Source organism: Pagrus pagrus (genome assembly GCF_965226575.1).
Source record: "Pagrus pagrus genome assembly, chromosome: 12".
Classification (NCBI taxonomy): domain Eukaryota; kingdom Metazoa; phylum Chordata; class Actinopteri; order Spariformes; family Sparidae; genus Pagrus; species Pagrus pagrus.
In genome coordinates, this window is record NC_140196.1 from 15,864,346 (window position 1) to 15,889,166 (window position 24,821).

The 24,821-nt window shown below is 39.2% G+C and overlaps 5 protein-coding genes across 9 annotated transcripts; 4 read left to right on the forward strand and 1 right to left on the reverse strand.

The window, feature by feature from the left end:
• Nucleotides 1-641: 641 nt before the first annotated feature.
• Nucleotides 642-4,272, forward strand: tmem59 (transmembrane protein 59). Of its 4 annotated transcripts, none has more exons than XM_084369879.1 (8): nucleotides 642-872; nucleotides 1,112-1,217; nucleotides 1,440-1,540; nucleotides 1,632-1,796; nucleotides 1,920-1,992; nucleotides 3,007-3,124; nucleotides 3,263-3,380; nucleotides 3,530-4,272. In XM_084369879.1, exons 1-8 carry the CDS (start codon nucleotides 717-719, stop codon nucleotides 3,680-3,682), a joined length of 990 nt encoding a protein of 329 aa, XP_084226005.1. In that variant the 5' UTR covers nucleotides 642-716; the 3' UTR covers nucleotides 3,683-4,272. The 4 variants fall into 4 exon arrangements, with proteins under 4 accessions (XP_084226005.1, XP_084226007.1, XP_084226006.1 ...); XM_084369881.1 differs by having other exon boundaries at nucleotides 1,632-1,784; XM_084369880.1 differs by having other exon boundaries at nucleotides 1,440-1,534.
• A 1,300-nt stretch (nucleotides 4,273-5,572) lies between these two features.
• lrrc42 (leucine rich repeat containing 42) lies at nucleotides 5,573-7,983 on the reverse strand. Its single transcript, XM_084369878.1, has 7 exons — nucleotides 7,161-7,983; nucleotides 6,938-7,069; nucleotides 6,730-6,851; nucleotides 6,515-6,600; nucleotides 6,326-6,439; nucleotides 6,113-6,197; nucleotides 5,573-6,023 (listed from the first exon to the last, which is right to left on the reverse strand). Exons 1-7 carry the CDS (start codon nucleotides 7,547-7,549, stop codon nucleotides 5,740-5,742), a joined length of 1,212 nt encoding a protein of 403 aa, XP_084226004.1. The 5' UTR covers nucleotides 7,550-7,983; the 3' UTR covers nucleotides 5,573-5,739.
• A 96-nt stretch (nucleotides 7,984-8,079) lies between these two features.
• yipf1 (Yip1 domain family, member 1) lies at nucleotides 8,080-12,608 on the forward strand. Its single transcript, XM_084369883.1, has 10 exons — nucleotides 8,080-8,165; nucleotides 8,452-8,582; nucleotides 8,763-8,920; nucleotides 9,047-9,127; nucleotides 9,226-9,313; nucleotides 9,498-9,614; nucleotides 9,729-9,895; nucleotides 10,685-10,867; nucleotides 11,598-11,705; nucleotides 11,996-12,608. Exons 2-9 carry the CDS (start codon nucleotides 8,549-8,551, stop codon nucleotides 11,682-11,684), a joined length of 915 nt encoding a protein of 304 aa, XP_084226009.1. The 5' UTR covers nucleotides 8,080-8,165; nucleotides 8,452-8,548; the 3' UTR covers nucleotides 11,685-11,705; nucleotides 11,996-12,608.
• Nucleotides 12,609-14,355: 1,747 nt separating this feature from the next.
• Nucleotides 14,356-15,114, forward strand: LOC311266057 (uncharacterized protein; the record flags this gene model as incomplete). Its single annotated transcript, XM_084368241.1, has 1 exon — nucleotides 14,356-15,114. One exon carries the CDS (start codon nucleotides 14,356-14,358, stop codon nucleotides 15,112-15,114), a length of 759 nt encoding a protein of 252 aa, XP_084224367.1.
• Nucleotides 15,115-15,521: 407 nt separating this feature from the next.
• On the forward strand, nucleotides 15,522-24,310 carry ndc1 (NDC1 transmembrane nucleoporin). 2 transcript variants are annotated; one of them, XM_084369918.1, is made up of 18 exons: nucleotides 15,522-15,671; nucleotides 16,731-16,851; nucleotides 16,936-17,037; nucleotides 17,703-17,877; nucleotides 17,956-18,088; nucleotides 18,270-18,378; nucleotides 18,550-18,601; nucleotides 18,738-18,870; nucleotides 19,323-19,415; nucleotides 19,522-19,603; nucleotides 19,732-19,893; nucleotides 19,980-20,240; nucleotides 20,723-20,835; nucleotides 21,561-21,611; nucleotides 22,134-22,197; nucleotides 22,295-22,395; nucleotides 23,142-23,302; nucleotides 23,402-24,310. In XM_084369918.1, the coding sequence occupies exons 1-18, from the start codon at nucleotides 15,633-15,635 to the stop codon at nucleotides 23,463-23,465; spliced, it is 2,016 nt and encodes a 671-aa protein (XP_084226044.1). In that variant the 5' UTR covers nucleotides 15,522-15,632; the 3' UTR covers nucleotides 23,466-24,310. The 2 variants fall into 2 exon arrangements, with proteins under 2 accessions (XP_084226044.1, XP_084226045.1); XM_084369919.1 differs by lacking the exon at nucleotides 21,561-21,611.
• Nucleotides 24,311-24,821: the final 511 nt, after the last annotated feature.

Consider the following 24,821-nt stretch of genomic DNA (forward strand, 5'->3'; position numbering starts at 1 on the left):
GACCCAACAAGCTGGTAAATAAGAACATTTGAAGCCATTTCAGTACACACAATACAGTATTCAAGAACTAATCAATGTTATGAATAAATATCGAAAAATAACTAAATTATCACAATACAGGTACAAATGATGTATTTCACAATCAAATGCAGTTGTTTGGATTGATGTGCAACTACCAATGTGTGTGTCTAATGTTGCTTACCTCTTGTTGTGGAAAATATTGTCCACGCAACTTGGTAAAATAATATTCTGCAGAGTCTGTGCAGCTTGATCTGGTTATAAAATAAAACAACATGCACACAAGATACATGTCCAATTATAAGTACAACCAGGAAAAAGGCAACAAAAATAAACAAGCACACACTAAAAGTAAAATAAAATGACTTTACATACCAAGTAACACAAACTAAGTTGTATGCATAAAAGTGTGATACAGGATAGCCACAGACAGAATAGCAAGTTCAAAGCCTGGATAACTAGATAAGAATAAGGTGTGGTCACACTGTTTATCGTGTGAATACTTACAGAATTTGAACATGGATTTTTGTTAACAGAGCCTGTCTAAAGAATGGAGGAATTTACGAGCATCACTTAAACACAGCAAAACATTAAAATAACAGTCTCGCGTGGTGCAGAGTTCCCGCGAGACAACAACCCGTTTTAGTAGGAAGAAGAAGAAGAAGAGTGTGTTGTTTGTTTAGGTTTTCGCAGGCAAAATGGGGACTTTTACCTCCTCTGTCTGTGTTTTTGGACTGCTCGTCCTGCTTGCGTGCACGTCTGCATCTTCAGATGTATTCGACAGCGTTCTGGGAAACACAGCGTCCTGCCATAAATCTTGTGAAATGACCTACAGTTTGCACACATATCCGCGGGTGAGTACTCCTCGATGAGAAAGTAATGTCTGATAGCACAAGCTAGCTAACCTAACGTTTGGCGAGTTAGCGAAGCAAAAGAAGACCTCTAACGTTACACTTCACCTAACCTTCTGTTTTATTTAATGTTTTTTTGCGATGGAGAGCCTATAAATTGTGTAAAAGTTAAATGTGCGTCATTGTTTGCGGATGTTGTTGTTTGTCGAGACATTCAACTGGTCCTTCGGGTTGTGTTGTAGGAGCAGGAACTGTACGCCTGTCAGAGAGGCTGCCGTCTGTTCTCCATTTGTCAGTTTGTTCGAGACAGCGAAGACCTGAATCAGACCAAATCCGAGTGTGAATCGAGTAAGTTACACACTGAGTGTTTGTCTTATGTAATTATCCTCTTCACAGTGTCCTGGCCTCTCTGATAGCGCTTGTTATCTGTGTAATCGCCCCGATTAAAGCTGTAAACCATTGTTCATGCACACAACCTGCACTATGATTGCGCAGCCATATTCCTTAATAATTAAATTGGCATTAAACACTAATTTGTCCCGTGTTTAATCGTCATCCAAACTCCCGCAGCCTGTCGTGAAGCCTACACCCAGTCTGATGAGCAGTATGCATGCAACCTGGGCTGTCAGAACCAGCTTCCCTTTGCCGAGCAAAGGCATGAGCAGGTACAAGTATGTAAAAATCACTCGGTGGTCTGTATGGATATACACCCCTCTCAGTGATGAAGAACAGTGTATTCATTTTTGCTTCTGTTTCTTTCAGTTGGAGGCCATGATGCCCAAGATTCACATGCTTTACCCTCTAACTCTGGTCAGAGGGCTTTGGGAGGATGTGATGAATCAGGCCCACAGCTTCATCACCTCCACATGGACGTTCTACCTCGAGGCTGATGATGGCAAAGTTGTCATTTTCCAGGTTGAGGAAAAAGTAGATGATTCATTCTAATATTCTGTAGAAAAAAACAACAACACATTTCATCCTGTTACTGTGTGCAGATGTAAAGGTTTAATTAACACTCTTAAATATCCAATGTTATCTTCTGTTTCACAGACTGAACCACAAGTCAAGTTTTTCTCCCAGTTCCAACTGGAAAAAGAAGATAACGAGGAGCCACAGAAGAGCTGTAAGCCCTCTACTCAGTTTAATTAACGTCCACTTAAAGGATAACATTAGTGATATTCTCTATTTTTTCCCAACCTGATTTAGTGCATTCTTCTGTGCAGTAGACCTCCATTTTTGGCCCAGTCGATACGTAAATGAGCTACATAGTTGCTCCGAGTGACATGTTTCTTCATGGGCACTGTGGGTTATTTTCAGTTAATCCCACATACACCACCCTGCTGCCATAAATACTCACTAGCGCACCTGATGTATTTATCCACAGCTAAAAATTGTCCACACCAAATGCATAATTTAACCTCATGTAAGGAAGATTAGCTAAAAACTACACAGCCCATCTGTTTTAGTAAATGACTGATCCTTTTTAAGTCAAAGTATACATTTATGACCAGTTTAACTGGTTTACATCTACAGAGGGAGCTGATGGCCTTGAGGGCTCATGACCGGGTTAAATTAGAAAAGAAGTGGTTCATCTGACATCAAAAGCTTTTGTAGTAGTTTTTTTCCGAACAGCTACGCTGAAAGCCGTCCATCAAAAAGATGCAGTATTGTTTAAATACTGGGCTAGCGGTGTACATACACGTCTCCCCTTGAAGACACTTATAGTGTTGCACTTGTTCACATGAAAAGTGATAGAAATAGTAGTGTATAGAATGAAAACTGAGAGCCAGAGAGAGGGAAGTTAAAACCCTGACTACTTTCTCACCAACTTACTGTAGGTCTGACCAATCATGGCATGAAGTGAGTCTGAATGTGAGGTTTTAAGGTTTTTGGAAAACAGTGAAAAGTATTAAGAGACCAACTGACAGATTGGGTTTTTGTCGTTTTCATGGAATTTGTTGACAAGAAACAATTAGAAAGATGCCAGCCTTGTCCTTTTTTAAAATCAGTGTTTCTTTAAAAAATGCTTATATCGAGGCTATATTTCAAGCACGATACATAATTGTTGCTATACAATGAGGGAAATAAACAGATTTGATGTGTGTGCATGTCAAGTAATTTTTGTTTTCTCTTTAAGTCCCCGGGTTGCCAGTTTACAAAGAATACCATCGCACTTTAATCCAGGAGAGGGACAGAGACATGACGGGGGACCGCAGCTACGATGATGAATACAACCTCTTCAGCTGTCTTTCAAGGTTGGTTAGCACAAATTTATCTACACTGTCAAGGAAATTAAACTGTTCAAATTGCGTAGTAAAGCATGACATTAACAGCACCAAGGATCTATTTGCAGGGGAGCCACAGAGGCTTACTGTTTGTACTTTACTCTACAGGAACCCTTGGTTACCAGGGTGGATCCTAACCACAACTCTGATCCTGTCTGTGCTGGTCCTGATCTGGATCTGCTGTGCCACTGTGGCAACTGCTGTAGACCAGTATGTCCCTGCTGAGGTTTGTAATGTCCTGTCTCTTTTTTTTTGTTTTTTAATAGAGATTCCTGTCACTTTGGTTAACATTTAAGCCTAATGCACACCATATGTTTCCAGACTTTCTGCTGGATTTAGTTTTCATATTTACAACATTAGTTTTCTTTTTTTCAGAAACTGAGCATCTATGGTGACAAGGAGTTCATACAGGAACAGAAACTGACCCCATATCCAGCATCCTCCCTGCTGATCATCACCTCCAAAGGGCCAGAGGAAGAGGCCGGGCCCCTCCCCTCCAAAGTGAACCTGGGCCAGTCCGACATCTAGAAGCCAAAGCTGTAGCAGAGAAGGGATGTCCTCCTTTATGAATAATCTCTTAGTTGATTTTTATCCTCTGGCACGAGACCTGTGCTTCTTGTGGTCTAAACAGGAGTAACTACTTGCAGAACATTTTGTATTACTGATATGTCTCGTCTCCCTTTTTTGAAGCTTTTAAAATTGAAGTGATGAAAAGGTTTATTTTCTGTATATTAGTACATTGAGGCATTATAGTATAGTGATATGAGTACAGGTAAAATAGGTTTGGGAATTTTTCTTAAATTTTTGATGTGTGCATTAGGTGTCTGTTGGTGTGCTTATTTTGTTGAACAATGTTCAGATGAACTATTTGTGACTTGAAGTGATGCAGGTTTTACCCCATACCCTCAACTTTTGGTAAATTGACTATGCTAATATTGCTCCCTGTTTGTTTTCATGTTTCTACTGCAGTGATTTCCACATATTGAATTTTACAATAAAACTACGCTCTTAATCTTAATTAATAGCGATGGTACATACAGTAGGCCTTTCCTGCTTTACTGTTGTCTGTTCTCTTTAAAGGTGAATCAGAATTAAACACAATGGAGTAAAGTGCTTGACATGGGTGTGACTTTTTTCTGTCATTATTTACTGTAGATAACCTGGGGTCTATCAGTTAACATTGATTTTTTTTTTTTTTTTTAAGTACGTAGCACAGAAAAAAGTGCACAGGTATGTTGAGGTCAAACTTCTCTACAGGATGTTCCTTGTTAAGAGTACACCACTGTAAAAGTCTTAGTCATCTAGTGTTTTTTCCTGCTCTCGGCATCAAATTGTTTATGTAAGACTGCAGAGAGTAGCACTAGTTTACTGTGTGATGACAGACCAACTGCTTTTTCACTCTAATCTCTGTAATGAGGAAGTAGACTGAGGGCTTGTGGGGGCAGTAATGCACCATAACACAATTTATTTTCCAGTGGAATTGGAATTGAAAGGTCTGATCTTGGGATCTAAAAATCCTCAGCTACCTTTTATAGCACATTATTTTGTAATAATATTCTCCTTCTTCACTTGCCCTAACTCGCTATTATCATGGCTTCTTATTATTTTGGTTTAAATATCCCTAGAACTAGCTCTTTGTCAGCTGAATTAACCTGCCACAGGGGCAAAAAATGACCTTCTGTATTTACCCCTTTTTTTTGTGCTATATGAAGTGTTCAACTTTTCTGTGTTGGACTTGGTATACCACCTAACCTCCAGGTTTGCTGTGTGGTAATTTGATTTTAAAGGGGAACTGCACTGATTTTACACATCAAAGTCTGTTTACAAGTCTTGGAGAGTATTATTGCATGTGCGAAAAAAAAGTTGTTTAAAGCCTTTTGTGGATCTAGAGGAAGCTGTGTAGATGTAATGAAAGGCCTCAAGCGATGTCTGTTGGGAGAAATTGGTTGTAGCTGAAGTCAGTAAGTTTGAAAAAGAACAATCTTGAGGTATGGAGTAAGAAAGAAGTGAGCTTACCAGACCTCCACAGCCCACTCCACATCTCTGCTTAAGGCTACAGTCACACATGCAAACCAGCACTGGCTAGTGATCGCCTCCCGTTCACTTATATTCTATGCACGCAAGAGGGCAAATTTCACATCTGGTGGTGAAGAAAATTTACATCATCCAAACTTTTGTGAGCTTTGCCACAGCCAACAGCAAACACGTTTGTGAGGTTGACCCATCAAACATTGCACTGCAAACCAAGCACTATTGTATGTAGCATTTGGGGTCTCAGGACAGTTGTCTACTTTGCCCAGTTGGTAATTGAGTGTTGATGCAATCTGCCCGCAAATCTGCTATATTTGGTTCTGATGGGCTCTTGTCTGAAAATCATCTCGTTTGTGTCTCCAAACAGAAAACTGACAAGCAAGGAAGTGGACAGAACACTGCAAAATACTCATCTTTATTTATAAAAATATATATAAACAACCCAACCTATATCCAAGCAAAGGTGTTTACAGTTCACCAGTGTGAGTCGTCTTGGAAAACATTCTTATTCATTGTTCATTCTATTCTCAGCTCCTTGAAATGCTACAAATACCTCAGTAGCTGTTCAACAAGTCAATGTCCTCAGCAGAAAAGGCTGATGAGGACACACGTTTTGTAGGAGGGCTTTGACGTGGACTGTCAGACCTTTCTGACTGACGCTGCCTTTTTTTGATATTGTTCGCTTGATGGTTTGTTGTGGCGGGAGTCTGTTTCTCCGGTATGTGGCCGTTTGCTGCAGGTCTGTAGAAATGCAGTCTCTCTTTCTTGGCCTCTTCCTCGCTCTCACATACCAAGGGTGCCGCATTCAGGACTTCTCTGACAAACTTCTGCCTTCCAACTAGAGACAAAAAAAACGTTCAAAACTATCTTAGATGTGTGACAATATCAGGACTAATACGATGTGAATGTGATGCAAAATGTACTTACAAAAGCGAAGTGCTGACGTTCTGGATTCATCCATTTTCTTCTGTTTGGGCACTTGTGAGCCATTTGTTTCCCACTGGTTTACAACCTGAAATGAGACAAAGCATTTGTTTATGTGAAGTTAAACCGCACCACATCTGCAGCATTTGGCCTATGATTTAAGAATTGTGCACTAAAGAAACATGTGTTTACTTCCATCACTCTGAAAATATTTACCTGCTCTGCCCAACCTTCTGTTTTACATCTCGAGTGATCAAACATGTCCAGTGCTTTCTCCGAATAAATGAGCCCCAACAGGTCCCATATGGTTGTCTTCAATCTTGTGCCAAGCTGGGGGTATAAATTACATTTAGATGGCGGCATTACAATAAGCTACAGCCGAGTAATCAACAATTACTGTTGTACCTTCAAATCGGTTCCAGATGCATCAAGTTTTTCAAGTTTGGGGAGGCATGTGAGGTATCTGAGAGCCCTCTCTGAGATAGGGTTATCTAGTAACAAATAGAACAATTAATAACATCTTAATGATGGATGTCAACTTAAACATGTTCTTAATTTGAAGGTGGTGGTTTTTGCGCTGCTACTACAAGATGAAAACAGATCGTATTTTGGTTACTCACAGGAAACGTCGAGAAACTGAAGACAGTCCAGTCCCTTCCTCATCATCCGGATAGGTGCAGTCAATCTTTGAAGGCCGACATCTGACAGACTGTTACCACCAATGGAGAGCTGAATCAGGCTGCTAAAGAAGCAAGGCAAAAGTGTTAGTAAGACCGTCTCTTAATTTCTCTACATTTTGTCTTTTGAACTGATAAAATCCGGCATGACCTTGCCAATGAGCTGGATGTGAGGTGCAGGAATATCTCATGCTCATCACCAAGTCTGCAGCCAAACAGATCCAGAGACTTCAAACTATGAAATGTTTTTATTTCATCCATCCTCTCATGCAAGAGTGGAAACCTGCAGAAACAAAAGGGTCCAAGAGAAGTTGCTGTTTCTTGCAAAGACAACCGGGAGGCCGGAGATACAGTATGTTGCCAATATGACTCACCTATTTCTCAGACAGAGGGATCCAAGCACCATCTCCCCATATGCATCACTGAACAACTGCAGGGCTTTCGGAGAAATATTTGTGTTTAGAAATACACGGTTCTCCTCTGCTGCTGCAAAAAGTCTGTCTCCTATTTGCTCAGGGAAGCCCACCAGAGAGTCCACATGGTGAATGTTGTCAGCCACAAATAACAGAGTGATGTCAAAGAGAGATTTTGTGGTGTATCTCAGACTTCCTTCTGCATTGTAGGTGAATATAAAGTGCTCTTTTCTCAGCACAAAGGGATTTGTCCTCCTGCATGATGACACTATCTTTGGCTGTGCCAGGACTATGTCACTGACACGACGAAGGTTGCCTCTTTCTCGGACATAAATGACACTATTATCCATACTAATGTCACACCTTTCCTTGACCTGAGAAGGACACAACTCTCAATCTCTTACGTTTGGTAAGCTAGCCGGCTAAACACCTGAAGCATTACAAAAACTCAAGATAGCTTGCTAGTTAGCTTATCTATGGCCCTCACTTGAGTTAAAACCAAGGCTAAAATGATCCCCGAGTCTTAGGCAGGACTCTTTTATTACCTGTTATCGTTTCTCATCTTATTCTGCCAAGTTATTTACCACTTTTCACCGGTTTTTGCCAGTATTTAGAGTTCCTTGTTGTAGCCTACAGTGCATGTTATCGTTGAGGTCTTCGCTCGCTAACTAACTTCAAAACAAAAGCCCGGGACAAAACAGGAACACGGTTATAAATCCCTACAAACAAAATAGGCAAGCAATAATAGTACAAATTCCACTTTGATAAACTTCTGACAACACGACGTGTGGTTCTCTATATTACGATAACATATATGTTCATTTTTTTTAAAGTTAAACCCTTACTTTGAAACTTCCCTGTAACAGGAAGAAGTCTTGTTTACAAGGCAGGTTTTTCCTGTTCCACGCAGCACAACGCTAGCTCACAGAAGTGGAATGATGCCGATCAGTTTTGGAAGATAATTTGGTGAGCATTCATTGTTTGAAAAAGACTATGGATTTGTTTTTTAAAAAATACAATCGAGACTCTTGCTATTTTTTGTCCGTCATTGCGTTACGTGAGGCATTCAATGTATGTTAATCACTTGTTGAAGAGCTGTCAAGTAAAGGCTTGGCTAGCTTAACTTAAGCTAACTTGTAACGTTGTTTCCTCTTGTTGCTGTATTGCGCGTAGTTTGCAACGTTTTAACACGTCACACGGTAACGAATCTTTAGGCTCTGATGCTAAAAAGTTATGTTTCTTCCCTTCACAGCTTCATAAGATTAAGTTGGTGCCTTAGTGCAACATAAACTTGCCGATAAGTTCCTTAGAGACGAATCTTACAAACGTCACTAAGTGAATTCAGGGCAATGGCGTCGGCAAATGATCCATTTCAATTTCAAGGTGAGTGTTTGCCACAGTTTTAGTAGTGATTGTGAAAATGAATTTGCTTTATTGATGAGTCTCTGTGACTTCTGTAAACACACATCTCTCAGAAGTCTCCCTGTGCTGCACAGTGATGCCCTGGTAGCAGCCATTCATACTTCACTAATGTCTTTCCATTCATCCATGCCATGAAAATAGAGTTTGAAGAAGCTGCCAGTCTGTTGGAAGCAAACAGAGATGCGACCACCATCACCATAGACGATGAGGATAACAAACCAGAAAAGCAAAGAATAGCTGCTGGGTTCACGCCTGATGATGACGACGAGGACAGACTTGCCAGTGATGACAAGGCAGAGGTCTGAACAACAAAAACACTTACATGAGAATCTGTTGATTTTCACGACACATTAAATGTTGTTGCATTAAATAATCATTTGATACATTTTGTTTTTCTCCATTTTTGTCTTTTCTCCCCCTTGAAGCTTCTCTCCGGGCAAAAGAAAAGCGTCCCTTTCTGGACTTTTGAGTACTACCAACAGTTTTTCGACATCGAGACCCATCACGTAATATATTCATAACTTCATTTGATATCTTTGCTTGAAACGATGTGAGAATTTGTCATGCAATATGGACGTAGTTTTTTTTTTAACATTTCTTTCAGGTGAAGGAAAGAATCATTGGATCAGTGGTGCCGTGGCCCAGAAAGAACTTTGTTCATGTCTACCTTCGAAGAAATCCTGATCTTTATGGTGAGCATTCAAACATTATACATTCATGTCCTAATTAGAGGTTGTCAGACCATTTTTTGGTAAATGGGAGAAAACTGAATTGAAGGCTGAATTGAAGGCTGAATTTTTGTAATATTTGTATTGTTTTTAGAAACCAAACGTATTTACAAACTTAAATTCTAATGTTTGATATTTGTGCTTTCAGGACCATTCTGGATTTGTACGACTCTTGTGTTTGCCATTGCCATCAGTGGAAACATATCCACCTTTCTGGGGAAATTAGGCAAACCAGACTATAAGTATACCCCAGAGTTTGGAAAAGGCATGTGCTGTTATTTTGTTGTGTTATTATGGTTTACTTGTTCAGGTTGAATATAAGAGAAAACTGTTTTTTTCTCAAAACGCTCTTATTTTTTAATTTTACTGTGTTTTCCAGTGACCATAGCTGCAACAGCGATCTTCAGCTATGCTTGGTTGGTGCCCCTTGCCCTCTGGGGTTTCCTGCTGTGGAGAAACAACAAGGCTATGAACTTAGTGACATACTCCTTTATGGAGATCATCTGTGTGTACGGATATTCCCTCGCAATTTACATTCCAGCAGTGGTAAGAGCTGACATTTGTTTTTAAATTTCAGAATAGCAGGTGTAAGCTTTTATAACATTGCAGTCATATCAGGGCATATATTAATCACCACACCGGTGTTACATGTACAGTACACGTATATATTTCTTGTAGCTAGCAAATCCCATGAAAAGGCCAAAAAAGCTACAGTGGGTATATTAATTATTAATGCAGAAGATTCTGTACACAGTTTGTACTTCTTCATAACATCAATCATTTTTGGATTTGGTCTTTTCACAGGATTTGTCGACAACAAGAAAAATATAGAATATCACCTGGCTTTGTTTAACATTTTGATAACATTCACCTGTATGAAATATACTGTGCGAGACTTTGGGATTTAACAGTTTAGATGAGCAGCTACTCTGATCCAGTTAGAGTGGCTTGTGAGCATATACTTTGCAAAAAATAAATAGATAAACGAACCAAGTTTATCAACCAAGTGTGACAGCATAAACAGGAGCCATTATCTCCGTTCAGAAACCACAGGACAGCATTGTTACATTTTGAACGCAGCATCTGGTGAATTTTTCAATATACCATTTAAATTGATTTTAGAACATTGTTTGCAGTGGCTGCGTATAAAACAAATTACTGTTTCACCTTTCATCACAATATAATGTGTCCGCTACACATTACACATCCTGACAGTTGATGAATACTTATTTTCCCCTCTATTATGAATACATTTAGGGCATTGATTGTTTCTTATAATAGCTGTCATAAAACGAGACGCACAGTATATACGGAGCTGTTGTTTTTCCACATTAGTTCCTATGGATTCTCCCATATGAATGGCTGAGGTGGTGCTCCATCATGGTGGCTCTCTGCCTCTCCGGCTCAGTTCTGGTGATGACTTTCTGGCCTGCAGTCAGGGATGACCACCCCAAAGTTATCATAGCAACCATGTCAGCCATTGTTGTGCTCAACGCTCTGCTCGCTGTTGGTTGTAAGGTAAGTGTCCTGACTATAATTATGATTTGGCATGTACATACTTTTGTCTGTAGGATTAATTACAAAGTTGAGAGATATGGAAAAATAAATCAGTTTGCTGAAATAAGATACAACATTCATTGTCCGGCTTTGGCAAACTACATCTGCACTAATCCAGTTAATTCAGGCTACCTGTCCATCTTGGTGTAGATAACAACAATGATTGACTCACTTCCATTTGTCCTCAATGATCTCAGTAGCATGGCCGAGCCTTGACCCAACTTGTCTTTGTCAATCACAGACTGTACAGTACACTACACGGACATTTCTGCGTGTCTCTCCCTGTGTGTTTCTGGGAAATGACTATACCTGATAGTGTCAAGTTAACTCCCCCCCCCCCCCCCCCCCCCGGGTGGACTCACTGGAAACTGTGACCGCATTTGCTAACTGGTGTGAGAACGGGCTATTAGTGCACTTCTTAAGGTGAATACGGTCAGGTCCACAGAGGTATCATATGTCTGGTCACATTCGTGTAATTAGTCTACAAAGTAAGCCCGTGTCTGAAGACTGACCAAGATGAATGGGTTGCAGGAATAAGGTATTCTCTCCTGTAATGTCGAACATTTGCTGCACACTTGCTCACAGACACACCGGCTTCAGCTCTTGATTGATTAGTAGTTTCTCTTTGTACTGTTATTGCTTCTTTGTTGTGATGTTTTACACTATTTTTCTTATTTGTTTGACTTTTCAGGTCTATTTCTTTAGCAAACCAGAAAAATTACTAGCAGTTGAACATGCAGCTCCAACAACACATTCTGCGGCTACACATTCAACATGAAAGCCTTTCATTGTTCTGAAGGTAAACAATGGTGACACAGAAGCTCTTCATAGCATGATCCTACTGTTCAAATGCACAAATAACCTGATACATGTAAGTCATATTCCTCCACTCTGTACCTCCTCATGGCATGGCATTCTCTTGTATAAACAATGATGACCTCCTACTTCAGTAGCCTATTTTAGGGGCTTTTGCTCCAGCTCTCTCTTTTTTTTTTTTTTTTTACCTACAAGAGCAGAACATCTGACACCGGACTTCCTTTTACATGATTTCTCCTTCCCAAAGCAAGTGTTATTCTTTTTAAATTGCAGGTTCTCCTGTTGCCTTATTAGAGAGAGTCGGGTTGCTGTGTTGATGAAGTCATGGGTCATCTGGATTTCACCTGCACTTGGACCCAGCAGCGTGTACGCTTGTTTAGACTGTGTGACCTCTGAAAATGAACACTGGTACCAAGTATGTTATTTCTAATGGGATGAGTTCTTAACTTCCTTAATGATAAATGGGGTTTGGTGGTACACAGTACATAAGATCTCTCTTAGTATGGTAGTTTTCAGTTGTATAGTTCATCTGTTGAAATATTTAGATAACTGATCTGTGCAGGTATGTTGGTGGCATCAAAGACATTTTGTATATGCATTTTTTAAATATTCCGTTAATGGGAACTGGCTAGGATACTTGGTGTAAATGTTTTTCTGTATAAACGGCACAATGATTATAAGTGTTGGTAAGATATTCAAGGGTTGGGCATATTATGTACAAATAGATTTATTGTACATTCCTCTAACTGATATAACCATAAGTGCTCTCAACTAATGCCAAAGACCAGTTCTAAATGTCCAAGGGACTTCTAACTTGTGTAACTATTTTTTAATCAATCTGTTTTTATTGTGGAAAACTGCATTTGATAAAATGTAAAATATGAAATGTCTGTTCTCAGTGAGTTTTTTCATAGGAAAAAAAAAACATGGTCTTTGTGGGACTTACCCTGACGAATGAAACAATCATTGTTATGACAATGATCAATTTACAGTCAACTCGGAGCCTATTTTCAGTCACTAATAAACTCAACGAACAGATTGTATGAATACTTTCTTTACCCACCTTAAAGAACTAGTTTAACATTTTGTGAAATACCCCTTTTTTCTGCTTTCTTGCTACAAGTTAGGATCAATGCCTCTTTCATGTCTTAAATATGATTCTAAAATCCACCGACCAGCAGCTCTTAACTCACACTGACTAATTAACATGTTATATCTTGTTGGTTTAATCTGCACAAAAACTGAAGTGTAAAAATGGGTGTTATGGGCCCCCCTGCTGTTTGGCTAGGTGCTGTGACTTCTTCTCAAGTCTTGATTTTGCCAAATAACCTGTCGAGTTCATATCGATCAAACATTAATTTACACCTTGTTAATAAGTGTTCTTTGGAGGTGCTGGTGGTCAGATTTTATTGCCTTTCAACAGAGCCAGGCTAGCTGTTTACACCTGTATCCATTCTTCATGCTAAGCTAACTGGCTGCTAGCGATAGCTTTACATTAATTTGACAAATATGTAAGTGGTATCGACCTTCTCATGTAACTCTCAGCAAGAAAGCGAATAAGCCTATTATTACAAAATGAAAATGATTCCTTTTAATAATATCAAAGTTGTTTTGTCCACATTTTTTCATTTGAAATATAAAACGTGGAAGACCTTATCTGAACACCAACTGATAATCAGATCATATTATATTTGATGAAATATTCATACACCTTGTCTGATCACTTCATTGTTCATTTGGTTTCAGAATAATGACAACCTGGATTCAGTGTTTTACATTGGTAAAAAACTACTTCAAAATACTAGTATCCTATGAATCCTTTAAAATGTCAGTGAAGACTTTTTGTTTCATTCAGTAAACCTTATTTTTTAAGTTAGGACAACCTTAAATCACCCCAGCCCCTGCACGTGTCAGCAACATGACTCTTCCAGCAGCTGCTGACAGTATTAAAAGGCTCTCAGTACATTTCAACAGTTTGACATTTTAAATATTTAAGGGAGAGATCGAAACTAATAGGTAAACTTCAACATTTCAAAGAGAGCGACTAACTTTAAAAGTGGCCGTTTGGCTGCTGCTGCTCTTTTTCCAGCTCATCCATCTAAACTGTCGTGTGGTCGAGCAAACAGATAGAATCTACGGTGTCACTATTTGGATGCACAGATCACCTGCAGTGGAAAATGTTACTTATATATGTGCAGCCTGTTTCTACAGGCACGCAGTGTGTGGTCGGCACCTCACACACAATGTGCCTCTGTTGAGTCTTTGTTTAATATTTCCATTGATTAGCACAATGGCAAAGTTTTTAGATTAATTAACAAAATAGGGGGAAAAAATTGTGTCACTTGAAACGGTGTCAAAGGGATGGTGGCGCCCTAATTAATGGTCATTCTAGCCCCAGCTTTGAGTTACACAGGAGCTGCCTGTCAAACAGATAACCCTCTTAGAGGACTGTCACCTGCCTCAGTCTCAGGCATGCATGTAGGCGCTCGTGCTTGTGATGTGGATTTACCAACACAATGCTCAAGGACTATTTGAAAAGCTTGTGAGTAATAACATTTTTTTTTTTTTTTTTTTAAGAAATGCCTTTCTAATACTTACTTTATTATAAAGTGATTTGGAAACCTTGCCATAGGATGGCAACCTCAAATGGTAAAGGTGAAAAAGTGTCCAAATTTGAGACATTGAAACTTTTGGAGAAATGCAGGAAGGAAAGAGATGATGCAATGCACAGAGAGAGTATTCTCAGAGAGAAACTCAGACAGTACGAGTCAAGGATGCGTTCAACTGAGGCTCTGAAGCAGAAACTGAAAGGCTTGACAATGGACAATAAGGAGCTGAGGAAACAAGTGAAGGCTCTTCGTACTGAGATTGGACTTGAGTGCAGCCCCAAGTTCAATGGAAAGACCACGAAGGACATCATCAATGACTTTCATGAGAAGGAGCGTGAGTGCAGTTCCCTGGTGGAAAAGGCTGGGAAACTGAGTCTGACCATTGATGATTTGACATCAGAGTTGGCAAATACTGTCACGTCCAAAACACTTCTAGAGGATCAAGTGCAATCATTGCAGCAAAATCTCAAGGATATGACAAACAATCAACGCCGGCTTCTGAAGCTGTGGGAGGACAAGAAGTCCCAGAGAGAGCAGCTCGCCCTCCCCGCTATTGGCCAGAAACCTGCACAGAAACCATTCGTCCATAAAGCGATTCAAACTGAGATGTCCATCAGTTCTTCCCAGAAGCTCCCGCTCAATGCCTTTGAGACCAAACCATTCTCTCGGGATCATGAGAAGAAGACAGTTTTGGATAAACACAGTTTTCCAAATTATGGAAATGGCTATCATCATGATAAGAAAGCTTACTTGCATGATGAAACCAAAGGAATTCAGAACTGACTTGACTATAACACTGCATGTAGAGAGTAAAGCAGAGATATACAATAATCAAACCAATGTTCAATATATCTGTAAATACACAAATGAGAAAAAATATATTACATTTAAACAATGAATAGCTGATTCATGGCTTGTCTTGGTACATATTGTAATTAAAAAAATATGACAATGCAGATATTTGATTATTTATTTGAACTGTAATATAACGTTATATATCTGTTCAAATTAGGACACGTTTTAAAAATCATTGTTTGTGAACTTATTATTTATAACCATGCTTGAATTGGCCAGACAATCCGTATTAATACTTATTTTATTGTTGAAAAGGCTTCCTAAACTAAAATTGTGTAGCTGTAACTGGCAGCAGGCAGCATCACGGACGACTTTTAATCGGGGTCCTTCAGAGGTCCTTTGAATGCATGTGGCGCGATATGGGAAACTCAGTGGAAAAATAGTTTGACAGCAGGAGAGCCGAAGAGATTATTATCGGAGTGTGGCTCTCCATCCATCCCAGGAACATGTTTTCTACAGAACAAAGTTGTTGGTTTGTTCGCAAGGTGAGTCTCTAAACTTAATTCTTCATTCATAAAGAAAGAAATGTATCGCGAGTGCTAGCGTGCTAACTTGTCTGTTTATGCTAGTTGGCTAACTTGAGCGTAGCTAAGGTTTGTTTCAGTTTTTGTTGAACGACACAACAATATAAAAACATGAAACAGAACAAAAAAGGAAACTACAATTATGCTAAAAAAAATAGCGATGTATGATTATATTTGGTTACAATACAGAAGAAAGAGAAGAATAAAGGTTATCAAGTTCAATAGCTGTTTACAAAATGACTGCCAGCTATATAAAGTTAGACAAAAGATCATTGAAATATATCCTGACATATCAGCATAGAGATGTCAAGCTTTTTTGTTAATATGCGATAGTTTTTAATTAATTAAATTTTGCAGAAAGTCATTTAAAAAATAATCGTAATCGACTTGTTTAAGTAAAATATGATTCACCCATAAGAATGATCAAATTAGTAACATCAAGCAGCTAAATAGGCAACTTTTTTTTAAAAAGAGGCTGTCTCAAGATGTTTGAGTAACCAAATCTGGGTGTCTTTCGAAAATGTGCTGTATGTACACACTAAAAGAACATATATTCAGTGATTTATACTGCAGAGGAACAGAGAAAACGTGACCCGTGGCTGCAAACAATTTATTTTAATTATGACTCATCTGCCAGTTGTTTTCTCTATGAGCAGAATGATCGTCTAGTTTATACATTTCCAGAAAATGTATACACTACTCAAAATGGATATGCACTAAAAGTCAAATGAAATGTGTCGCGTTATTTTTGGGGATCAAACACAACAACCTTACTGATTTTGAGTAATGTATATCACTTAAATGAAACTTACATTTTGAAAGCACTCACTGGATGAATAGTAACATCTGTTGTTTTCTAGCTTAAAGATTGTATTTCATGCACACATTAAAATCATAGAACGCAGGGTGAAAATCACCAACTGTGAAATCTGAGCCCTTTTGAATGTCATAGTCTAAACAGCTTCTGTAATCAGTGTGTTTTCCTTTTGTATATAACAATAACAATGACTGACTGTTCAGGTGATTTGCTGGAGAGCTGCGGCCAGTATTGCCTGGGCCGTCCTGTTGTTGGGACCCATCACAGCAGCTCTTGTGATCCTCGGCAGGTTCAGTCTCTTCCACCCCATTCAGACGATATCAGGTCAGTCATCATGTTCATTTTGAGATTTGACTCATCGCCACCTGAAATTGAATGAATCTTACTCTAGACTGTTTTTACATGCAGAATGCCTGTCCCTCTTAACGAGTGCAAGTGCCGTCTTCTCATTAATCCTGCTGTGTGGAGTGATCCTCATGGTTGGGTTCCTGAACCTGGAGTATTATACAGGTGAGTGGCAGGACACTGGTTGTTATTGTTTACTCACATCTGGCTTTGTCTTGAAGGATGTTTGGTGATTGACAGGGTCTTCCAATTACTGGTCAAGTGGGCTTTCAGATTAGCAGAGCAAAGATACATTGCACCAGCACATCATTTCAGGGTTTATGTACACTAAACAAATTAAACTGATGTCTGAATTCAATAGAAGTGTAGGTAATAAAAAAGGAATGAAGTCTGCATATGTTGCAAGTGTCTTTAACAAGTCATGACACACCCAAGTAATGTTTAAAAATACGGCACTTATGTCCTCCATGAGTAAAAGTAAAATGTATAATTATATGAACCAGAATAAAAGGAACTCTTTGTATTTGTAAAAGTGTATTTAGGAAACCTTTTGATATTTTTAGTATCTTATCTGACTAAAATAATTGATGGCCTGAGTGGCATTGATTCCAGTTTTAATTAATCATTTCGGAACTGCTTTACACACAGTAAAATGTTAACCACTCAATCAGTTTGTACATTGCTTTAATTGCACTCCTTGTCACTGTTGAGTCAAGTTTGCCCGCAGTGTTGGGAACAGTGTCTAGTCAATCAAAATAAGAGAAAATTTACAGCAAGTACACATGTTAATCATTGATTGTAACTCTGTTGTTTGTTCTGTTTCTGTTCAGTCATACCAACTATTGCGTGCTCTAAAATCGCCCTGTTGGGTCAGCTACTCCACCCTCGTCAGCTTGTCAACTCCGTGGTCCACTGTATCATGGGAATAGTCGTGGCTTGGTGTTGCGCCATCACCATCGGGGGCAGATATGAAACACTCGGCTACAGTTGCCCACAGAGTGATGGGTAAGTAGCTACTGCATACAACTGTTTAGCTGTATGTGCTTCAAAAGTAGTCTAATTGGCTGAGTTTGTTTCCAACAGTGACAGTTCATCTCAGATGTGTCTTAATGAGTATCACCTCATCCTCCTGCTGGCTGGAGCCTTTGTTGGATTCTCTTACAGTCTGCTCGGTGTGATCCATAACATGAACTATGTCTCTTTCCACACTGTTCAGGTATGTGATGATGCAAAGACTGAATATTTTTAAAACATACTTTTGTCTGAATGTCTTAGTGTAAAATCTAAAGAGTGTTTTTTGTAGTCAAACTTTACAAAAACACAGTAACTGGCACAATCCTTCAAATAGCTTCATGATCAGTGTTGATCTTCATTTATTTATTGTTATTCTTCCCCAGCAATACAAATACCTTCGCTTTAAGGGAGCTCTACCTTTGGTGGTGAAGTGCAGCGCCACTCAAGCACTTTACTCTGTCAGGAACTACATTGTTGTGTATTTCTTTTTGGGTAAGTAGTGAACTCTGTTTACAAATGAAATGTAACACAGAGCTCCTCTACCTCAATAGACATACTTTTATTTATTCAATTTTTGTATCTGAGCTCTATATCTATATTTTCCCCTTGTCTTTTTATGCAGAGTTATTGGAAGATACAAAATATTTCTTTTCTTGTTCACAGGATACATTCCAAAAGCTTGGTTTTGTAAAACATTGAACCTTTACCTAAACAGGTCAGTAAAGATTGTGTGTTTATATACGATTAAACAAACAGTCTTGTTTTATCGTTTTGCCCCGCCACAGAGTGGTACTTCCTGGCATGATACATTGGACTGAATTAATGTATTTGTGTTTGTTCTCCACCTGCAGCTCGGTCCATCCTCTTGACAGCATAGCTGGACTGCTGGACCTCTCCCTGCTCTACCACCTGTGGATCAGTGCCAGCTTCCTCCTCTTCACGTGGCACATCACACTGGTGCTCTTTAGGATCTTTGTCACTGAGGTATGTATCAATAAAAGACAATTTCTGCATTTGTTATGTTTTCCCTTCCTTCTGTTTCACTTATCTTGTTGTAAATTCTGGTTTTCTATTCGATTAGCATTGTTGTACCTGACTTGAGCACATCCTCAGGCTACAGATTACCATGTAACCAAAGATCAAAGTGCCAGCTGATGAAATTTCATGTGCTCAGCCAAGTTCTGATAATCAAAACTGATTCCAATTTGTGGCTGTAGTAGAGTATTGTGTTGCAAAGACTTTTTGTTTCTAACAGTTTAGAGACACTAGGGGGCAATGTTGTCATTGCTTTGAATGTTCATGAAGAGCACCAGATGTGACTGTTATTATTCATGGGGAATGTCTCAGAATTCATCTTAAGCGAACAGTCAAAGTCATTTTTCAGGGTCTTGACTTTAAGGTAATATGTTGTCTAATGTCTTTCCTTGAATCTGCAGCTGTACAGTTTTCCTGTGCAGTCATCTTTTACCGAGGATGCCCACCAGTGTCTTGCTAAAGTTCTGACCGAGAAGCAGCCAATGATATTGAAGGTAGCTAAAACACATAATTAGAATCTTTTTAAGTTCAAGTTCTCTCTTTCTGAGCTTACTGATCATCACATGTGGGTGTTGAAACTTGTCTTTTCCCAAATTGCAGTTCCTAGCTCTGCAGGACTTGGCTCTGCTGTCTCAACACTCCCCATCAAGACGCTGTGAGGTCTTCAGTCTGAGTCAGCCAGGTCTGTTAAGCTGTCTACACAGACGTGATGTCCTTGCTTGAACAGTTGACTTTTCACGTTTAAAATAAATCTTGACACAGTTCAGATAGCTTACAAACAAAAGCAAAATGTACATTTGACCTTCCCAGGTGGCCATCCTCATAACTGGAATGCCATCAGTAAGGAGTGTCTGTCTATGCTGACTGATCTGACCCAGAGGCTTGTAGCCTATCATGACACTGTTGCAACCAATGGCAGGGCCAAGTCATTGTCTACTGGGAGTGAAAGGAAGACTTCATCTGAGACATCAGGTATGTTACTATGAAACACAAATACACTGAGTTCTTTATAACCAGTCCTCTTTATCCTCTCTTACCGACTCTGTTCTTCTTAAAAGTAACCTCAGGTACAGAAGATCTGATGAGCCCGAGGCCCAATTTACTGATGAAAACTCCAGCTTCGGTCTTTGCACGCTCTGTTGTTGGCACCCCACGGAGCCCTCTGACAGCACCATTCACTCCTGACCTGGACAGCCCTTTTGCTTCTCCAGCCCTGCGGCGTCTTACTGCTCCTGTGGAACAATGCTCGCCGTGGTTCGGCACAGTGCAGAGCCCACACGTCATGAGGAGAGGACCAAAACTCTGGTCAACCTCCACAGGTGAGAGGAGGGCAATGGAAGACATCTGGTCAATAAATTCACACCGATACTTAAAGGTCCGATTTGAGCAAAATAGAGCTGACAAACATGAGTAGCAGCCATTGTTGTTCAGACTTGGTGCCTCAAGACTATTTTCAATACACAATATTAAATACTGTGTGTACATGGTAATGGGGAGCATGACATCCCCTTTGATGATGCCAAGACGTTTTTGGCTTCTTGTGTTGTTTCTTTTTGATTTTCTTTAGACCTCTGAAACTAATGTTAATAACTTAAGTCATTGTATATGCATTGTGTATTTTCACCTTAAATTACTAAGCTAATCAGCTACATTCAGCTATTACAGACAGATGTTTTAGAACTTCTGGCATGGCATGATGTTAACATGTTAATGGGTCATGTGTCATGCCATTAGTAGCAGATGGGTGAGGGACAGATATCTGTGAATATCTTTGTAATTTGTGATCTGGCCTCTGTCTCAGATTCACAGGTCAATGGCAGTCCTCAGTCATCCCCTGCCTCAGTTCCCAGTCCCAAGCAGGAACCATCCAAACCAAGTCTCCTCGCTCAGTTCCTCCAAAACAGAAAAGAACAGGTACTTATCGATGTTAGTAGGGCTGAACGAATGTCATTTATTTACATACAAAGCTTCTCTTGAGGTTTTAATTTGACCCTAATAAAAATGTAAACATTTTAGAAAATCTCATTTGAATAAAGTGATAAATCAGATTAAATGGAGCCAAGCAAATGCAGATACATAATATAATTACTTTTTCCTTTTTCTTCTAACTACTTAAGTAATTTACTGTTGTAATATTACACAGTTGTGTGCCTCCTTTATTGTGTGGCAAGCAGGAGAGCAAACAGTTGAGCAGATAAAATAATGTTTTGAATTTTAGAAATGATTACAATCAATATTTTTTCAATAATAGATTATTTTTACTACTTTCCTTATTAAAAGCTTAAGTGCGGCAGTCACTTCTGTGTTGGCACCAGAGAGATGTGCTTCAGAGATGAGACCAGAGAAGTGCCTATAAAATTGCAATGCAAATTCATAATGATTGTCCCTCCATTTCTAATTAAAATTAAAAGATATACTACAAATGGACTTAATCAATGGGAAGAACTGTGACTCGGTAAAATTAAGTTAATTTATCTACTTTAAAAAATAAAGGTCACATCCTCCGCTCTCAGGTGCTCTGTTTTGGTGATCTCAGCCAAGGGTTAAGTGTGAAAAATCCAATATTTATTTAACTGTGTAACATTTTTCATGTGAAGTTTTGGAAGCAAAATAAATTGACACTTAACTGTCCCATTCAGGTTAAAAATTTCTTGGCAAAGCGGGTGCTGATAATGTATTTGTTTAACAAGGTAAGGACGTGTGGCATGTGCATGCTGTCTTCTTTAGGCTTCTGAACACTGTTGGGCTCCCTGCATGCTCTCATCTAACAGAGTAGATTTTCACTTTGGGTTTGACCAAATCCAGCAACCTCCCCCTGCAGCTATCACTAATTCAGACATTAGTAATGTAGCTCTTTTCCACCCATCTAGCTGTTAGAATGAGCCTTGCTAATTACTTTAAAAGCTTGAGGTAAGGAGTCGTGTAACACACGTGTCTTGCAAGTCTCTTGATTATTAAAACTTGATTTGTTCTAATCAGTTTTTGGGTAATAATGTCATTCGCCTCACAGTATTTCCTTGTAGAAACTAGTTTGGTTAGTCTGCTTTGCTCTGTGAGGTTTATGTAGCTTCCTTTTGATCTTGCATGCATGTTGTAGTGTAGCCTCTCTAAAATGTGTCCGTCTAACCGCCAACCGAAATCATTAGTCTATTGTAAATGTGCATCTGTCTGTTCACTAGAGAACTCGTACTAGTTAACATCATCTCTTTCAGCTTCCAGAAGCCTCCAGTCAAGCTCTGTTTGCAGACAGCCAGGCTCACATCTGGGCGTTAGAAGGTACGAAGAGATGGTGGACTTAATGTTTATTTGATATGCATGGCACCTGTTGATTTAATATCTATGTGACTATGTCTTCCCTTCTATCCCCCTTCAGGGCTGTCTTACCTTGTTCAGGCCTCCTTCTCAGAAGACCAGTTTGGGGTTGTACAGACAACACTACCCAGCATTCTCGGTTGCATGCTGGTCTTACAAGAGGTAAGTTGTCGTGGTTGACTGCAGCTGCCCTGAGAGCACATATTGGCGCAGCTACAATTTAAAAAAAAAAAAACCTGCCTGTATCAGATGTCATAGCCCAGCTGTCTTGTACTAAGAATTTTCTTTGCACACCACTCTGTGGTTAAATACAAACCCTGCACTGAACTTTGTACCTTGTAAAGAAACAGCAATCAAACAATACTTTGCTTGCAAAGACTTGAGAGAGTTAAAAGGAAGTCAATCTAAAAAAAACTCAAATCAAAACATGTTTCCTTCACCTACTTGGCCTTTATACGTATGTGGTGAGTAGCCATGTAGAAAGTCCAGTGTTGTAGCATTTATCAACTTAACATTTCTCATTGTATTGATCAGCAACCTCCTTCTGACAAGGAGCACATTCATCACGATTCAGTTATTGCCAATATTTACTCTTTCACAACTTATTCATTTTATCACCACTGTACATAAGTCTATCGCAGTATTATGTTTTGGTCGCTTCTGTTTCACATATATTTTACTCCTATATTTTAACTTATGTAGGTGTTTTTTTTTTTTTTTTTAACGTGCTTGATTTTCTCTTCATATAATTTGTGCTTCCAGCATTGTTGGAGGGAGCCTGAGAAAAATAATTTCATTGCCAACAATGGCCTCACTGTCACTGTTGTGCATATGGAACAAAATTATTGTTTTTGCTTTGCATTGTGTGCCCACTGACACCTCTTACGTTGTGTCCTCCTCGTCTTCAGGCAGTAGATCGACACTTCAAGCTGCCTCATGCCTCCAGTAAACCAGTCAGGTCGACGGGCAGCATGGGAGACTCCACTCACAAAACACTGCGCTTTGCTCTCAGGGCCACTCTCAAGACTGCCATCTACAGGATAACGACCACGTTTGGAGATCATTTAAAGTAAGGCTGGACATTTAAAATGGAATTTCTTCAAAAAAAAAAAAAAATACCAATGCCAAGTATACTAATTTTTCCATGTATGTATTTTCTAATCCTCAGTGCCATTCAAATGTCTGCAGAGCACAGAAAAAGATTGCAGCAGTTTCTGGAGTACAAGGAATAACCCACTGACACTTTGCCTTCAGATTCTTATCAGTGTGATTTTTGTGTGTGTGTGCGCACATTAGCATAAATGAGGCAACAAGTGAAAGCCCATGATAGTGCCTCTTTTAATATTTATGTCTGTACGATGTCATGCCGGATTGTATTTGATAGGCTGGATTACATCTCCTCCATGCCCAAGCACAGCTGCTGTGACAGGCTGGACTGTCACTGCCTGCGGTTTGGAGATTTAAACTGGCTTACTGTATAAATAAGCAACTCATTCCAAAATCTGTTTGTTTCATTTATATTACAAGAAAAAAATCAAATCAAGTAATCATATTTGACTTTTCTTAATTGGAATGAGTTGTAAAGGGCTCTTCGTGCTGCATTTGTACTCGATCATTCTGTTTTCATATTTCATCTGCTGTCCTGTATTATTTTTGATGTGATGAATGAGAGAGATGGCACGATATGTCTGAGTAGTGAGAAAGAAGCTGTGTATATTTGTTTTGAAATCTCTTCAGTTTCACTTTGAGGCGTCAGAAAGTGTGCGGCTGTATTTTCGTGGCTCATGTCTTGTTCTAAACACCAGCCAGGAGAACTAGTTTACAGCTGTGCACATCAGTTCAGGTTCTCCAACGAAAAATACACCATGATCAGATTTATAGATCAGACACCTCTGTTTGTACAGGTTAACTTTTGTTTTTTGTCAGTTTTGTTTGTGTGAAATGAGGTTGTCAGATCCAGGATGGATACATTGTGTGACTGGTAACACGTGTGGGCAATTATGTTTTCACTGCCAACATATATGGAGTTTAAATTCCCATTCCCAAGATCTGTTGAATAAAAACATTACGTAGCGATCATTTGTCGAGTTTTTGTCATTAATCAGCTGAGATGAGCACTTTTTTCCAAAGCAGACCTTGTAGAAACAGCACAAGTGCCACTAATGACTTTGAAAATCTGTCTGTTTTACTCATGCAATGACAGACAGTGAGCAGGTACGCACAATAACAGGACCCTGAAACTGAAGGAGCTAAACCAATTATCTATACTAATGTCATGAAATGTTTTCTTTTACTTTTCTATGCATGAAAGAAGACATATTCTAAAGATGGAATAATTGTAAAGCAAGCATTTGTCCTTTTTTATAAGAATTACTCACAAGGTATCACTACTGTTTTTGGGGAAAGTAATGTGTATGTACTGTATTTCAAAGTCTTAGAAAATAATCTGTTTCTCAGTGATTTTGGTTCGGGCTTAGAGTATTATTGTTAATAGAAAGAGCCTGACTGACCAAAGGGCTCTAGACTTTTCACATTCACACACTGATGGCAGAGGCTGCTATGCAAGGTGCCAGCCTGCTCATTGCAAG